The following is an 18031-nucleotide window of genomic DNA, read 5'->3' on the forward strand; positions in this document are numbered from 1 at the left end:
CATCTTTTTTTTTAAGTGGGGGGGGGGGGGGCAGACTCATCCAAAAAATCTTGACAAGCCAACCCCCCCCCCCCCCCAAAAAAAAGGTAATTCAATATTAATTATAATCAATGTACATGTATTTATAACTAAACACAAGAAATTCCGTAAAAAAATTATGTTAAATATTAGGCGGCTCTTTTATATTCCAAATTAGAAAAAAAAATATCACTTTCATTTTGTATTATTTTTGTATTATTTTAAAGATTATCATACATGACATTTTACGAGGGTCAATAAAAAAATAAAAGGACAATTTTCCTCTTTACTTTATTTTTCGACAAAATGTAATATTTCAACATTGTTATTTGAATAGAAACATTTTTTTATTCTACGTGTAAAGTTTCATCGCATTTGTTCAAAAGTTGCTCATCTTATTAAATTTCAAATCCGAATGGATTATAGTCACAGCGCACGCACCCTCATCAGCACTGTTACGTCAAAACGTTGGGAGTTGTCAAGGCAACTTTTTTTTTCAGCTGCAGCTTGTCAAAATATTCCCCTCTGCATTACATACAAAGTATGGGGCGCTTGATCCACTCATTAAACACATCTCTATACCACCTGTCATCGAGTTTGTTTACAGTTGTTAAAGTAGCATAAACTTATTCTTCCGTGTTCTTAAGTTTTTTTTCCACGTAATTCAGCTTTCACGGTCGGAAAGACCTTGAAATCCATCGGCGCTAGGTCCGGGCTGTATTGTGCGTGATCTACACGATCAAAACATAACAAATCTAAATCATTGATAGCACTTTCATCCCGGTGTGCAGGGGCGTTGTCTCGATGCAAAAGAAAGTGGGGTTTTTTTCGGGCCACTTCTTCCGTATTGCATTGACAAGATCACGTCAAATTACTGTTATAGAATCAAATGTCATAAGCATTTTCATTTTACAATATTGAGAAGCTGCCGGATATATATTTTTGAGAAAATTTAAATTCTAATCCGCAGTTATTTTCTTCATGTACAGGTAAGTGCAATGATTACAAATAGTTAATTTAAAGCATATAAAAAATAAAATAAAATAGTTTAACCTATGCGTAATAATCTGCAATGACCATTTGTCCGTATAGTACTGCATGCATGAGTTACTGTAGCATTCCAGAAATATCCATAAAAAAGCTAAACATGTTCTTCATTGCAAATTTTTAAAACTGTAGCTTTCAGGGGAGGTGTTGATAATTTTCTTTTCCATGCTGAGGACTGTTGCTTTGTCTTGGGACCGTAATGGTACAACCTTGTTTCGTCAGTTGTGACAATTCGCTGTAAGAAATTTGCTTCATTACATGTTCTATACTGTCTCAAGAAAGCCGTTGATAGTTGTACTTGTTTTGTTTTGTCATCTTCAGTCAGTAGTCTGGGATTCCAGCACGCTGACACTCTTCTCTTATCTAAATATGAAGTAAGAATAGTAAAAACCGTGCTGCTGCTGATATCAAACATGGACAAAGGCATGCATATAAATGTTTTCATAAATTGGCTCCATGCATATTATAAGTATTGATAAGATATTTATATTGTTTGAAATAGTACATGTAGATTGTAATAACTATTTTAGAGGTTAACATTAGTCATTCGTAATTTTATTAATCATAGGACAAGTATGTACATTGGACATGACTCATGTGTACAGCTTTGATTTCGCTCAGCATGCAGATTCATTATCCTCATCATGCAAATGAGGTGGGCCTCTGTTTTTCAAAACCCATTGAAAGTGTTAAGCCTTTGGTGTATAGAGGGAGCAGGTATATATTTTATCTTTAGTTCTGCTACAGTTATTGCCGAGATCAAAGATATGCCGCGGACATTTTTCTCCAATATACCACGAACGTCATCGGTAAATTATCAGATCAGAAATGCCTAATGTATTTGTCTCGCACTGATCATGAAAATACAACTTCAAACCACAAAAAGTTTTAAAACCATGTCAATTTCACGTGTTAGTTCCAGTCAATACGATGTGTATTGCCTGAAATGTTTATTTTTAAGAGATCAATGCGGTTGTACCTGGGATTTCTCTAGCGCATTTTCACTACGTGTTTTTATATAAAATATATAACGTGTAGTAGTAAAAATTGTATTAAATTGCCCTTAAAATATTAGGAACATGATTCAAAGAAACATTCTGTCGTCTACAAGGGATTTCTTTGATCGATACACATGTACACATTACTAACAAAACCGTTGGGGTTACACGGAACAGCTGTCAAAATGACCTAAGATCATCTCTCTATAGGAGAAACGATATGTAGAAATACTGGGCGCTTAGTAGAATAGAAAAAAGTTATTGTTATCGTGAATGTTGCAGGATAACCTCCTCAGTCTCGAAATGTTGTTTCAAATTTAAAAGCCTCAGCTAACGCCTCGGCTTTTATATTTAAAAGCAACACTTCTCGACCTCAATGATTTTACTCTCACTATAGGTGAGCAAGTATTCTTACTAGTGGATGAGACTGGGAGGGTAGGCAAGAGAGCCAATACTGTGGTGAGCCTATTACACCACTTCTTTGAGCATTGGGTATATACAGAGAAGGATGCTGTACTGCAGATGGATAATTGTGCCGGACAAAACAAAAACAACAAAATGATTAGATGATTAGTCAGAATGTTCCATACATTTAGAGTGTCATATGTTTTTAAGTATATCTGTGAACAAATCAAAAGACTGTTCATGTTTACTGTATTTGTATATATCACATGTTAGTGTGTATGTCTTGAAATCTCAGATATGGCATGTGGATAATGACAAGTCGTCATCGCAGCAGAGAGTTTTCCTTGATGGAAGCTGGACATACATGATTTAGCCCAGACTGGCATTTTGGACTCTGGAAGGTGAAGTGGAGACATTCTACAGCAGAAACTCTTGATGAGGTAACAGAATCAGTGAAGCGCTTCTCAAGAAATGGCCGCAACATACCCCAGCTCATCAACGATGCCGAGAGGCACGTCTCCTTCTACGACTGGACGTTTCTTTGAAGCTTTCTTCAAGAAACGTCCATACATTTCTAAATTTCACCATTTCAGAATGTCTGATGAAAGTCCAGGAGTTGTCTTTGTCAAGACGTATAGTAGCTCTGCAGAGAAACCCATCAACATTTTAAAGAGAGGACAGCAACTACTTAATAGTGACACTCTGCCATCCGTGATTACATCCAAGGGTCTTGATGTTGCCAGACAGTGTATCATTATTATGAAATTTGACTTTTCTGCAGAGATACTTCGGACAATCTACAGTCTTGTCCTAAGCCTGTATCCAAACCCAAGAGAAAAGAAAATGTCCAAAGCAGTTTGACTATCAAAAGATGTGAAACTTTTGGTTTATTGTGTACTTAAATGAACTGTGTCATGATATGCACATTTATATAATTATACATGTATTATATAAATTTCCGTATTTGGAAGTATTTGTACTAGCATGCATTTTTTAGGTAAAAAGGTTTTAACGAGTGTTTGTTAATTACTAGTGTTAGCTTTATTAAAAAGGAATTGTGTTATTTTTCAAAATGTTAAAAAAAGTTGTTTTAAAACGATTATATTACATTTAAAAAAGTAATGTACATGTACAACTTTCCAAATCATGAGCTTTTTGCAGTAGAATTTGATTTAAATTGATGCAATTGTACTAATTTTTGATCACAGAACACTATAAATAAATAAACAAATCCTATTGATTTTTTTAACTTTTTATAAACTTTGTAATCATCTTACACATTACTTTTTCATAATTGACTTTTCTTTCAATTTTAAATGCAATATGAAAAACTGCACAGGACATGTCTAATTTTTGCAGCACCATAGCTCCTAAATCAAAAGGGCGATTCATTCTGATATTTAGTATTTTTATTTATTTTTACCAAAGCAACATATAAATGCAAGAATCTGTATACACACACGAAAGGATAGGATTAACGCACGATAGAACAGTATACACGCACGATAGGATAGGATTGATACACGATAGGAAAGGATAAACGATGTTCATGATAAGCGTATAATCGCTTTAAACAATTTACTCGAACAAACTGATAATTAGAACTTGAGAAAGCACACGTACGAATATATATTTACGTGGAATTTCTTTTTAGTAACAATTGCCGAGTTATTAATCATCGCTACATTATTTATAGAATGTATAAAATTGACCAGTTAATTTTTTTAAACTAAAATTATAAGCTTTAATGATCATTAATTTTTCTATATTGTTAATATTGTTTTTATTACTGAACACCGTAGCCGATCGCCGCGAATATTTCAGCCCGAGATCAAACCACACAGAAAATAGCAGGTTTAATTATGTAAATCCAACTCTTGTTTAAAGTAATTTAAATATAAAATCTATCACAAATTCACTTCTTTTTGTATAAGAAAAATGATGCATTAAAAACGAGTAATTACAGACTTGTAAAATAAATATTTACACAGATACACATTCCGCGTACGATTTGTTAACATTGCTTTTATTAACACACACCCTAGCTGATTGCCGAGATCGTTTCAGCCTGAAATCAAATGTCACACGAAAATAACGGGTTTATTTAAAACACTACTCGGGTTTTAATTAAATATAAATTATATCATAAATACTTTTGTTTCCGTAAAATATGATGGAAAAAAATTGTATTGCATAAAAGTTAATGTTTACCCAGGTATACACTCCGCGTGCGATTTAATATATTCGATTTACATGTAAATATGTTACCTTGTTCCTGAGAAATTCGTTTTTCATTTTCAATGTTTACAGACATGATTTACATGTAATATTGGTTAATTTTGATCTAAAAAATTAATAAACTAGTATCATGATAGAATGCTCGATAGAATTTTACAAATCTTGTTCGATAAATATTTGTATACGGCACACTGAACGAGTGGCAACTTAGTAATAAACTTACTTGCTTATAAAAAGGCACGAAACGGTTAACACGATATGATAAACGGAAGAACTGTTGAAATTAAACGATAAACCTGATAGGATTAACGCACGATAGGATAGGATTAACGCATGATAAAGCAGTATACACGCACGATAGGATAGAACTAGCGCACGATAGAACAGTATACACGCACGATACGATAGGATTGATACACGATACGATAGGATAGGATAGTAAAAAATAAAGTTGCGGGTACTGTACATGCATTACATATACTAAAAGCGATATCCAACACTATAGTTGTTGCATGTCTCTTTGTGTTCATTTTAATCACGTGGCCTGAGTATCATAACACGACAAATAATATTAAAATTTAAATCCCATCGGGCAATGATTAATGGAATTTATTAAGAAAGTTTGGGGGTAAAAATCAAATTCAACGAACTAAAACTGAAAACAAATCATGTCATCTGATTAAAAATCCCTAGAGATTTCATTTCAAATATCCATATAAATGAGTAAAAATGCGTCCATTACCCTAAAGTCGATCAAGATTTTTATTTTTCCGTACATGCAAAGTTATTTCGGCACCCCATCGACTAAATACTGTGGTAGACGGAATAAACCCAGGTTCGCCAAATGATATTAAATATTTGGAAGTGTGACACCAGTCACTGAAGTTCATGCAGTCCACTAAGTCATTATCGATTAAGTTTCGATAGATAACAGAATAATCTACACATAGTTAGCTTCATTATTGTAAAAAAAATTGACAGTAATCGTTATCACTTTTTCAAAATAAATGTTGAAACTTCATGAACCGAAGGCAAGTACCTCTTTTCAAGGCGGGATTTTAAGTAGTAAAATTCAGATTTTACCTCGTCAGTGGGTTTGTAAACACAGTATTATTTCTTGAGCAATATATAATAAACAAAATACTTATTAGAAAGAAGTATTATAAAACATATATATCTTAAGCAATAAAGATGAACTAGCGATAACAAATTCTTTTAGTCCAACAAACTATAGTAATACGCCCGTTCATCATACATTGTAAACAAGTAATATTTAGAAATGAAGAAAATGCCCTTTAAGCTCAATTTCTTTATTTTTGCTGCATTACCCCCTGAAAGAATCGTCACACAGTTTATAATACATTTGTGTTCATGTAGTTATCCCCTCGTGAGATAGAGTCGTACTGGTTTTCAGAATCTCCTGACACTGCATTTCCTAGTTCTGTGTAGGTCTCAACATTCAATTCATTCCCACCTTGATGAATTGTTTTAACATTTGTGGTATTCTTCTTAGATTTGTTTCTAATATAGATACGCAGAACTCAGGTTATAAAGCAAAATACATACAAATTTAATCTATTTGATATAAGCAGTTAGAAAGTATTACCTATATATTTTATATATATCATATATATTTTCAGATCATGCCAAAATACTTACATGTTATCTTTTAAAGACTATTCAAAGTTTGATAACATATTTTTTTTTCAGAATACTTGAGACCTTAGTCCATATCCTGTACATATTAATTTTGCAGTCGCTGTAAATTAATGTATCAACTACTGAGTAGCGTATAGAATCATCTACTGTGGAATCTTCATTGTTCGTGGGGGACCAATGTTCTTGGCTTTCGTGTGTAACCATTGTCTACGAAATTACATCCCCACGAACGTAAACATAATCAATTGTTTAATATCATAATATGTATCAAAATAATCCCGATGACACTACCAACGAAATTACGTTTCCACGAACCAGGGAAATTTTGGCTTCTCACGAACATTGACCCCCACGAATAAAAATGATTCCACGGTAGCTCATGAAACAAAGGTAATTGCAAATTAAAAACAGACTATTTAATACGTACCTTAGTATGTTCTTGATAAAGAAGTATATATTTATTATTGTTGAAATAGTAGAAATCACTACGAATATAGCCAACGAAATTCGTAAGGATACGAGTGACTCAACTGAAATAAAGAAAATATTGATAAAATACGTAGTTATATGCAATATTATATGTTAAATAGTTTTAATGAGGGATTGGTATATTGTTTAATTGACATTTTGGATAATTGACAGGCTGTAAAATGCTGTAAAATATATCAGCAAGGCAATAAAACATCTTATACACAAAACAACTTCTCATGAAATGGAATTTCTGAAATAAAGATAAATGTTGTTTTTTGACAGTACACATAAATATCCATCCCTTATTACCTTTAATTCACTGTTTCTAGATTTTTCATTTTTTTCAAAAACCCATAATGAAATGCGTACACTCACGATGCCTTTTTAAAGCATACGTGTGATATTATTTAACAAAAAAATCAAAGTAATGAAAGACGGACACTTTTGATGTATATAATATATATTATAAGGGAAGAAGTTTGACAAAAAAGATCTACTTTGTAAGCCAAATATATTTTATTCATCATTAATGAATGACTGTTATTTTTACAAAGCTAACGTCACCAGAGCGTGGATATAAAAAGCAGAATTTCATGAAATATAGAAGTTATTATGGCCACAAATTACTTGGTAGGTACTTGAAAATTAATTTTCTAAGTTAAGTAGCTCATCTATATTTAACATCATGCGCGTAGTGAATATGCTCAAATGTTATTGGCAAAATTCATTCTCCATGAACCAGAACAATTTGATAATGTACAAGTATTAGGTATGTCTCTAACTATAATTATCAAGGAGTCTTCTTCTTTAATATGTTTGGCTTTTTGTTTACCTATGGATGGTTAAATTAACGAATTGCCTGCATACAGCCATACCTTCACTGAAGCGCTAGCGAAGCCCGGCTAAAAACTATATATATTTATCCATGATTGATAATTTTCAAAGTATACCATTACTGCGTATAGCATTATTTCTCACTCATGAAATAATTAACCTCTATCCGCTCGAAATTGAACCACCTGAGCCCTTCATCTTTGTACAGTAAAACATCACATAACACATAGGTATGTTGCACTCTGCCACTTTTGTGACTTTATTGTTAACCAAATTTGGTTTGAAATAATCAGGAAAATGACAATAGATGATTATATAACAATAATTAATAAGTTCATAAAATTAATCATAAAATTATGAATATTTAATTCTTTACCCATAATATTTTACTACTAAAATAATCCATAACTCCCATTACTGATGTAATCAATGATGTGATTGATTAGATAATTTATGAAAAACATAATCCTTGTGGTCTGAAAGCGCCATGCTTAATAAAGAAAAAAGAAAATACACAAGAATTTTTCTTTTTTATAAACATGTTCATAAAAAAGGAAGGTGGAGGGGTGGAGGTGGTTTATAGATCTCTTTGAAAATTTTCAATGCTTAGCTATCGGCGTCCTGAAAGAAGTGAGAACCCACGCTATTAAAATGACGCTCCCAAGATTTTACCGCGGAATAAATTCATTGGTTACCTCCGACGACGTTGATTTTGTGTCCATATATGAAGATGCTGTATAACTTTGACAATACCGCAGGAAAGATAACTCTCGCGAACTTAACAGAAATCATCAATATGCATAAAATATTTTAAGAAATCTTAAAAATCATTTATCCATAATTGATAATTTTCAAAGTATACCATTACTGCGTATAGCATTATTTCTCACTCATGAAATAATTAACCTCTATCCGCTCGAAAGTGAACCACCTGAGCCCTTCATCTTTGTACAGTAAAACATCACATAACACATAGGTATGTTGCACTCTGCCACTTTTGTGACTTTATTGTTAACCAAATTTGGTTTGAAATAATCAGGAAAATGACAATAGATGATTATATAACAATAATTAATAAGTTCATAAAATTAATCATAAAATTATGAATATTTAATTCTTTACCCATAATATTTTACAACTAAAATAATCCATAACTCCCATTACTGATGTAATCAATGATGTGATTGATTAGATAATTTATGAAAAACATAATCCTTGTGGTCTGAAAGCGCCATGTACTTGATTTATTCTATTTAAATCAAGTTCAGACCCCAAGGAGGGAGGGAGAAAATTTTAAGTGGCAAAGTGCATTCCTATACCTTTAAAATGGACTAATATTTGCCAGGATATACATATGCCTTACAAACCTTAGTCCCATATACATGCCAACACATTCAAATACTATTCATGCATGGGTAAGGATATACATATGCCCCACCCAAAAAGATGTACAATGTAACCTAATACTTGTAATATATAGTAATCATAGGTAGGAACATACATATGTCCAGCCCTTTCAAAGCTTTGACATGAAAATAACAACTTATATTTCAAATTATTTTAACGCATTATAAGTTATCAAGAAATATACATATGTTCCTGAATAACCTTGTATATCCATAAGTTCACAGTCGGTCTTTGCTCTCTCTATACTAGATTAACTGGTCTAATATAACTTTTGAATGCATCTGATTTCCATCGACCTAACAGTCTGATTTGCTGTCACTCATGCCAATGTCAGCACAGTGCGACGCCATGCCTATCCGGAAAGAATGGCTAGTAATGCGAGTCATATCCAACTTTGCAAATGATAGACAGTTTTTTAATACCGCCGAAAGTTTACCCCTGGAAACTGGAATATTTGGTACATAACAAAAAAGTGGCCCATTTTGTACTCCTCTTAACTTGATGTAGTCTTCTAGGCATTGAACTGGACAATACTTTTTGTTACTTGCAGAGTGAATAGTGAGAAAAAATGGTTTGCCAATGTGATGTTTATATGTAACAAATTTGATAATTAAATGATCTTGCTGCCTGGAAATTTGATTAAACTGAATTAAATTTTTGTTAATTACCTTTTGACATGATGTTATTTCCCCAACTCTCAAGAATCCATAAAAGGCCAACAAAAACATTGCTTTAAACAAGGCCTTTTCAAATGCATTGGAAACTGTAACTGGTAAAAAGTCACAAATTTGATGCAAAATATTTTTTGTAATAGGTATTCTAACATCTTGTGAAGGTTTAAGTTTACGTGTTGATAAGAGCAATTTTTGTATTAAAAAGGACGAGCATGGATCCCCAAAACTGTTGAGCTTATGGATGTAACTAATAGCCGAGAGATATGAAGAAATAGTTGTTGCAGCATAGTCCTTTGAAAATAGGTAGGCAACATAATATACCAATATGTGTTGTTTCACTGGAAACTCAATAATTAACTCGTATTTCTCGGCAAAATCTTTAAAAACTGTCCAAGCATGGGAGTACGAAGCTAAAGAAGAATTAGTAAGGCTCGCATCCAATAGTCTTTGTATGTCACCTCTTAATTTGGAAATGGCGGTAGTGGAGATATGTTGACTGGATTTCTGTCGGCCCAGGGTGCCAGTTGTAAAAACTGATTTACCTTTGAACGAGAAAGACAATCACATAGTAAATTTTCTTTTGAAGTAAAATGCTGAGCTTTAAAATAAATATTAAACTTCAAGCATATCAATACCAGTTTTCGCAAAAGAAACATGATGTGCTTATCTTTTGCTGTTTGTTTATTAATGACATGAACCAGTGCTTGATTGTCTGTGTTAAACAAAATGCACTTATTAGCCATATATTTTGACCAGACATCAACAGCCAAAACTATTGGGTATAATTCTAAAACTGCTATGTTCTGATTTCGCCAACTGTCATTCCATTCTCCTTTGAACCACTGACTACCAAAAACCGCAGCATACCCCACAGCTCCAGATGCATCTGTATATAACCTTAGTTCAGTTGAACTTAACCATATATCTGGTAAAAACATTGAAGAACCATTAAAATTACTCAAGAAATCATACCAGACACTTAAATCCTCCTTAACTTGTTTCGTCATCCTAATTCTATAATACTGCTTTTTTACACCAATGGTCAGATCTATTAGCCTCCTTAAAAAGGCCCTGCCTGGCAACACTACATTACAAGCAAAATTCAATAAACCTATAATTGACTGCAGCTGCTTTAATGTTAATTTAGATTGTTCCATCGCAAACTGGATTTTGTTGACACACTTTACAATTTTTTCTTTTGGTAATCTGCATTCCATTTTTGTTGAATCCAATTCATAACCCAGGTAAGTTATAACTTGGTTAGGACCACATGTTTTTTCAAGTGAAATGGGAACCCCAATATCTGAACACATATTCAAGAAAGATTTCAGCTTGTAGACACATTGAGTTGGCGATATATCCACAATGATAAAGTCATCCAAAACATGTGATATACATGGTATACCAAGTTTATTTTGTGCTATCCATTGTAGGGCTGTGGAGAATCGCTCAAATATTTTACAAGATGAACTTAGACCAAACTGCAAACATGTATCAAAGTAATATTTACTCTTCCACTTGAACCCAAGAAACTGATACTGAGATTGGTGAATATTAATAATTCTAAATGCTGACTTAATGTCAGTTTTACAACAGAAAGCACCTTTTCCACACTTTTTTATGAAATGAATAGCATCTGAAATAGATGAGTATTGAACAAATGACTCATCAGGTGGTATGCCATCATTAATTGATTGATTTTCTGGGTATGACAAATGATGAATCATTCTAAATTCACCTGGCTCTTTCTTTTCAACCAAACCCAGTGGTGAACACTGTAAATTGGAAAATGGTTTATTTTCAAAAGGTCCTTGAACTCTACCAGCCGAAATTTCTTTTTGTATTTTTTGATCAATAATTTCTGGTCTTGTAAGAGCCGAATTTAAATTTTTTGACTCTATTCCAGGACATTCTCCAACAAAGCCTAAATAAAAACCCTTTGAAAAACCCTGAACTAGAAAATTAGTTTCATCTTCATCATACCCTGATAACCAATGAGCAAGTCTATTTACCTTGATTGGTGTTGGGCCCTTGCTTGGATGTACCAAATGATTTTGATTGGTTATATTGTTTCCCTGTATTTGTACTACCTGTTTGGTTTTGATACCTCTGCATGATCCGAAAGGGCTGCTTGGCTTGCTTTGTACATTGAATAAAAGGGTGTGACCCGCCGCAGTTATAACATCTGTGTTGGAAGCGACAAGACAAGCCTGCTGAACAATGCTTACCTGAATGGTACTGGAAACAGACACCTCTTGGCATAGAGTTATATGACATATCTTTCTGACTTTTGTTAGGTTTTGAAGATAGAGCTGTCGTCAGTCTAGAAACTCGCATCCTCGCGGACAATGCCCGAAATAGTGCGACCTCCCACTCCTCTATAAAATATCCTATGATTTGCTCTTAGACCAAGATCCTCACAGTACCTAACATCCTCATTACTTACTAGGAATTGTTGAAAGCGGCGTACAATAGAATGACCCAATATAAGTACTTTATTGGGCTCCATCAGTAAAATAAATCAAAAATATAAACCTTACCGCTTTATAGATCTCTTTGAAAATTTTCAATGCTTAGCTATCGGCGTCCTGAAAGAAGTGAGAACCCACGCTATTAAAATGACGCTCCCAAGATTTTACCGCGGAATAAATTCATTGGTTACCTCCGACGACGTTGATTTTGTGTCCATATATGAAGATGCTGTATAACTTTGACAATACCGCAGGAAAGATAACTCTCGCGAACTTAACAGAAATCATCAATATGCATAAAATATTTTAAGAAATCTTAAAAATCATTTACATTTTGCATCAATTTGGTGACCACATATACATCCCTCTGATAGAGTAGCAGCAGTTGTGTTGATGATATTCGCATTTGTTATGTTAAATGCTGATGTAGGTTCCATCGATGTTGTTTCTGCTGCAAGTTGACTTCCACATACTATACTTAAATTTCCATTTAAACCTCCTGTTTATATATAAAAAGTTCCTTGATCAGTGATCTGTTTTATCATATCGAAAAAAAAAATCGTCGATTAAATTATTAGGTCACCTAAGTCACTCAGGTGACTTATTGCAAATGGTCTTCGTCCGCCGTCGTGCAACGTGCGTCGTTGGTTGACAATTGTACATTTAAAACTTCTTCTTAAATACTTCAAGGTCAGTTGTTACAATTTGTTAAAGCATCTCTATGGCAAGAGGAATCTAAATTGTTAAATTCATAGCTATACCACCTACAGGGCGCCAGCAGTGGGGACAAATGTGTAAAAAAAAAAAAACTCGTCTTCTCTACATGTGGGGAAAAAACTAAATGCATGATTATAATGTCAATGGGCCCTTTATCAAAAGTGTGAAATTTATGTATCCTGGGTCAGAGGTATAGGCCCTAAAGCGGGGCTTATATAGCAATATAGTGAAAAGTATTTGATATAAAGGAGGTTGGCTCTTGAAATGATAGTAATGTCAATCATCCGAAAACAGCTTAGATATAAAGAGGGGGACCTAAAATGTTAATTTATTTTATTTGTGACCCATGCCACATGCCATATTTTTGGAAATATAAGGCCTTAAACAGAAATAAAAATTTTACTGGAAGTTTGCGAAAATTTGAACACATGTAGTGATTATAAAAGTAAAGTTTAAGTCAAAGTTCAAAAATTCTTGCTTTACCAGTGGTTTCAAAGGACAGTACACAATGAACCTAACAGATGTTACAAAAATTTTGAGTAATCAAATTATAACGCAAATAAAAATAATTATAGTAATGTCATCTTTCCAAAACTTTGCATACAAAAAGACATATATCTAATGTCTCATTTAAAAGTAAAACAAGTAGGGGACACATTTCAAAAAATTGAAATATACATGTAGCATGAAATAAGCTAATTTATTATTTGTTTTACTGCTATGAAATATAAGCTAAATATGCCAAGTTTATCGATAGAAATATCAAAATATTGTAAGAATATGTTTTTCAAAATATCATGAATATATCGTCATACACAAACTATATAGAAGTTTGGTCTGCGCTGACAATTAGGAAGCTAAATTAACAGTACTCTAAAACTAGTGAGTTATGAAAATTGTTCATTTCCTTCTTGAAAACCTTCCGCCACAAAATATGGTCCCTTACTAAACTCTGGAAAAATGAATTTTGTTTTTTCAAAATCAATTTTATTCAATATAGTGTATTTCTTAATGATATATATATATATATATATATATATATATATATATATATATATATATATATATATATATATATATATATATATATATATATATATATATATATATATATATATATACTACTAGAATTGATATGCGATGCAGAAATTTTAGACCAAAGGTGACTCGAACTGGCTACCAAAATCCTACTTAAGGAGCGAACCTCGCGCTCTTTAAAAATAATCTCCTCTACTCCCATAGATGTTAGTGAAAAACGTATTGCATGGTTATTATGCCCACGAAGTCCTCTACCTAAATTGTGAAATTGATGGCCCCTGGATCAGGGGCTCAGGCCCTAGGGATAGGCCAATGTTGTCATAAAGTTAAAATATTTTAAATAATCTTAAACAATCTTCTTTTCTATTCCCATATATTTATTTGAGAAAAACTAATTGAAATGTGATGTTGTCCATTAAGTACTATCAAAACTCTTTATGAATTGAAAACTAGATTGTTTAACAAAATTATTTGAACTACTGTACTCACCAGAAAGTGGACATTGCTCTAAAAGAAAATAAATCTTAACTATTAATATAAAGAAATTTTTATCAAAGACCTATAAGCAATCTGTTGTTTGAATTTTATTTCGAACGAAATATCAATAAAAACAATCCCTTCCTAAAGTATTCTTCTCTATCTTATTATTCCTTTGATATATTATTAGCGTTCAATAACTACATAAAGCAATTCAATCAAAAGACATTGTTGCTCATGCTTTAAAACAAGTACGCATCGGTCCCATTCCTTTATATCGTATTTCTTACCGTAGATATGATATAAAATAATTTGTGTATGTCAAGCTAACTGCTACCGTAAAACGAGAAAATTTGGCGCATACGTATTTTAGCGCAAATGCAAGTGCCAGTACATTAGCGCAATTATATTTTAGCGCATGCATCTTTTCTTTAAAAAAAGAATACAAAAAATGTTGTTTGATAAACGATCACGCCCAAAATTTAGTTATGTGTTCACTCAAGCATGTGAACACAACGACTTTTATTTCTATGTCGCATGCACGGTAAACTGTCGTTGAGAACAATACTCTTACTTTTGTGTAAATCGTCAATAGATAGATATGAAAACTTCATTTATTGGATTTTTGTTGGTAAACGAGTTATTTGACTTTGAATGCAACGTGTTGACTTGAATAACACTAGAAGAGTCCCGAAACTAAGTGAAATCGAATGTTACATTTACCATGAGTTTCGATCACCATGAAAGAATTTTTTTCACAATAATTTTACATTATAAAAAACACAAAAATAGGTATTGTCTTCTTATTTTTATATCCACTAATCAGAGATCAAAGAAATTATTATCAATCATGTATTGTCAGCGTTACCGATCGCCACGCTTAATCACATTTTCACCTCGAGGCGCTAACAGGAAGTGGCATGGGGAGAAGCCCAATTTTCAAGGTGCTAATGCTAGATATTAAGAAGCAATTAACACTGAATTAATCAATCCATGTTTAGGCACTTATACCCGATAACCCATACCGTTTACCTGTGTAATTGTTTAAACAAACAGAACCGACAGCATCTGATATTTAAATTAACACTTCTATATAGCCTTAAAAATGGACTGACGTTATTGTTTTGCAACTTGAAGAAATTTAATTCATATGGATATTGTTGGCGCACTATTAATTTTAGCGCTCACAGGCAGTTGCGCCAAAGGCGCTAAAATTTGTAGTGCGCCATATTTTCTCGTTTTGTTTCCAGTATTATCATCAATTACTCAATTCACAGATGCACAGTGAAATTCGAAACTCATTATTTCCTTTATATCGACAAACTCATTATTTAAACTTTAAATTTAGTAACAATACATAATGTATAAATGAATTGATAGATCAAACGGATTTATTAACGTCTTTCGTTTCCAACGGAGGACCTTGTACTGATTCAGATAATAATTCTTCATTAGACCCTCTTGTTATTCTACGGTTTCTTTTGGCAGCCGTCCGCCCGTCATTTTCACCATTTCAATAACCGGATTTTTCCGTCGGAAAACCCGGTTAAAAATTATTTTTTCTACTGAACTGGCTACATTGAGCTTCCGTATTAAACAAGGGCGCATCTGTTTTATTATACCCCCCGCAAACGAAGTCGGGGGGTATATAGGAATCACCTAGTCCGTCTGTCTGTTCAATTCGTATCCGGTTAATATCTTTCTTATGGAGAAACATTGGAAGTTCTTACTTCACACAAAGATTGCCTATGACCTAAGGGTGTGTCATGACCTTGAACCAAGGTCATTTTTGGCAAGGTCAAGGGCAGAAAAAGTGCAAAATTCGTGTCCGGTCCATATATTTTTAATTAAGAAACATTAGAAGTTGTTTCTTTACACAAAGATTGCTTATGACCTAAGGATGTCATGACATTGACCCAAGGTCATATGGGCAAGGCCAAGGTCACTGGCAGAAAAGTGCAAAATTCATGTCCAGTCCTTACTTTCTAATGGAAAAATATTGGAAGTTCTTACTTCACATCAAGATTGCTTATAACCTGAGGGTGTGTCATGACCTTGACCAAAGGTCAATTGAGGAAGTTTAAGGTCGTTGTTTAAAAAAAAAATCGGGCTCAGTATACCAAAAGTTAAAAATGTTTATATTAAATGACTGCTTGACATGTGGAATTTTATTTGATTCGAGTCATGTTTGTTAACATAAGGATGCAAATGTCCTCATGCATTAACAGTTAACTTGAACTCAAATGGAATTTAAAGAATAGAAATTGGTTTGTGTACTCATATTAGCATTAACAGTTTTAAAAGATAGAGCAGTTGTTATCTATAAAAAATGGACGGTGAAATAGTTTCATCCAATATTTTCTTTAATAGAAAACAAACATGAGTTATGATTTTATCTTAGCGGGGATATCAATTGTGAGCTTGCTCACAGTACCTCTAGTTAATTATATTTTATCCAAAGAGGGAGTAGTGTCAAGCTTACTATATAATTAGATGAATTTTGTTTGCAGTGTTACAATATCACTTAGCACTCATTGTATAACATTGTATATTCACAGTCAAATTAAGATGTTACCCTTTTCTTAATTTCGGCAAACCAAAAACAGATTCATGTTGCTTTTCTTAATAAGAATGAATACACGGAAGGTATAAAATTCCCCTAGTAGCGTTATTTAGTACACTCGTTTATGTATGGCTATAAATAAACAACTAAAACAGCTTAAACTTACCATTTGTTGACACCAATAATATGCTGAACACAAATATAACACAAAATTGGTCCTTCATTTTTACACAAACCAGGAAGTTGAAATAACAAATGATTTTTATTCGAGATCAGTCACAAGTGTATTTAGACTACACATTTAAAACCCAGTCAGTGTCTATGCAATCTGTTTGTCAATGATCCGATTAAAACTAACAATGCTCTTTGAATGTTTTATTGTGGACAAACGTTGTATAAATCTCTAGATGCACATTTAAAAAAAACCATCCTGATGATTGTTGATTTTGATAAACAAATCATGTTATACATCTAAGTATATTTTAATGACACATACAGGCACGTAGCATCTTTTTTTAAAGTGGGGGGGGGGGGGCAGACTCATCCAAAAAATCTTGACAAGCCAAACCCCCCCCAAAAAAAAGGTAATTCAATATTAATTATAATCAATGTACATGTATTTATAACTAAACACAAGAAATTCCGTAAAAAAATTATGTTAAATATTAGGCGGCTCTTTTATATTCCAAATTAGAAAAAAAAAATATCACTTTCATTTTGTATTATTTTTGTATTATTTTAAAGATTATCATACATGACATTTTACGAGGGTCAATACAAAAATAAAAGGACAATTTTCCTCTTTACTTTATTTTTCGACAAAATGTAATATTTCAACATTGTTATTTGAATAGAATCATTTTTTTATTCTACGTGTAAAGTTTATCGCATTTGTTCAAAAGTTGCTCATCTTATTAAATTTCAAATCCGTATGGATTATAGTCACAGCGCACGCACCCTCATCAGCACTGTTACGTCAAAACGTTGGGAGTTGTCAAGGCAACTTTTTTTTTC

General features: G+C 32.8%; 1 protein-coding gene and 1 pseudogene across 1 annotated transcript; one reads left to right on the forward strand and one right to left on the reverse strand.

The window, feature by feature from the left end:
• The first annotated feature begins 2144 nt into the window (after positions 1 to 2144).
• Positions 2145 to 3345, forward strand: LOC128185338 (uncharacterized; annotated as a pseudogene).
• Positions 3346 to 6031: 2686 nt separating this feature from the next.
• LOC128183003 (uncharacterized) lies at positions 6032 to 17297 on the reverse strand. Its single transcript, XM_052851787.1, has 5 exons — positions 17184 to 17297; positions 14467 to 14484; positions 12554 to 12721; positions 6793 to 6895; positions 6032 to 6227 (listed from the first exon to the last, which is right to left on the reverse strand). The coding sequence occupies exons 1-5, from the start codon at positions 17239 to 17241 to the stop codon at positions 6059 to 6061; spliced, it is 516 nt and encodes a 171-aa protein (XP_052707747.1). The 5' UTR covers positions 17242 to 17297; the 3' UTR covers positions 6032 to 6058.
• Positions 17298 to 18031: the final 734 nt, after the last annotated feature.

Source organism: Crassostrea angulata, chromosome 5 (genome assembly GCF_025612915.1).
Source record: "Crassostrea angulata isolate pt1a10 chromosome 5, ASM2561291v2, whole genome shotgun sequence".
Lineage (NCBI taxonomy): Eukaryota > Metazoa > Mollusca > Bivalvia > Ostreida > Ostreidae > Magallana > Magallana angulata.

What these genes read in the sequence shown, in the direction of transcription:
- LOC128183003 (XM_052851787.1), bottom strand. Translation starts at nt 17,241, where the DNA reads ATGAAGGACCAATTTTGTGTTATATTTGTGTTCAGCATATTATTGGTG. An exon ending in TCACCAAATTGATGCAAAAT is followed by an intron (nt 6,896 to 12,553) that starts GTAAATGATTTT and finishes TCTTTATTTCAG; the next exon opens with TTGAGTCACTCGTATCCTTA. An exon ending in TTTATCAAGAACATACTAAG is followed by an intron (nt 6,228 to 6,792) that starts GTACGTATTAAA and finishes TATCTATATTAG; the next exon opens with AAACAAATCTAAGAAGAATA.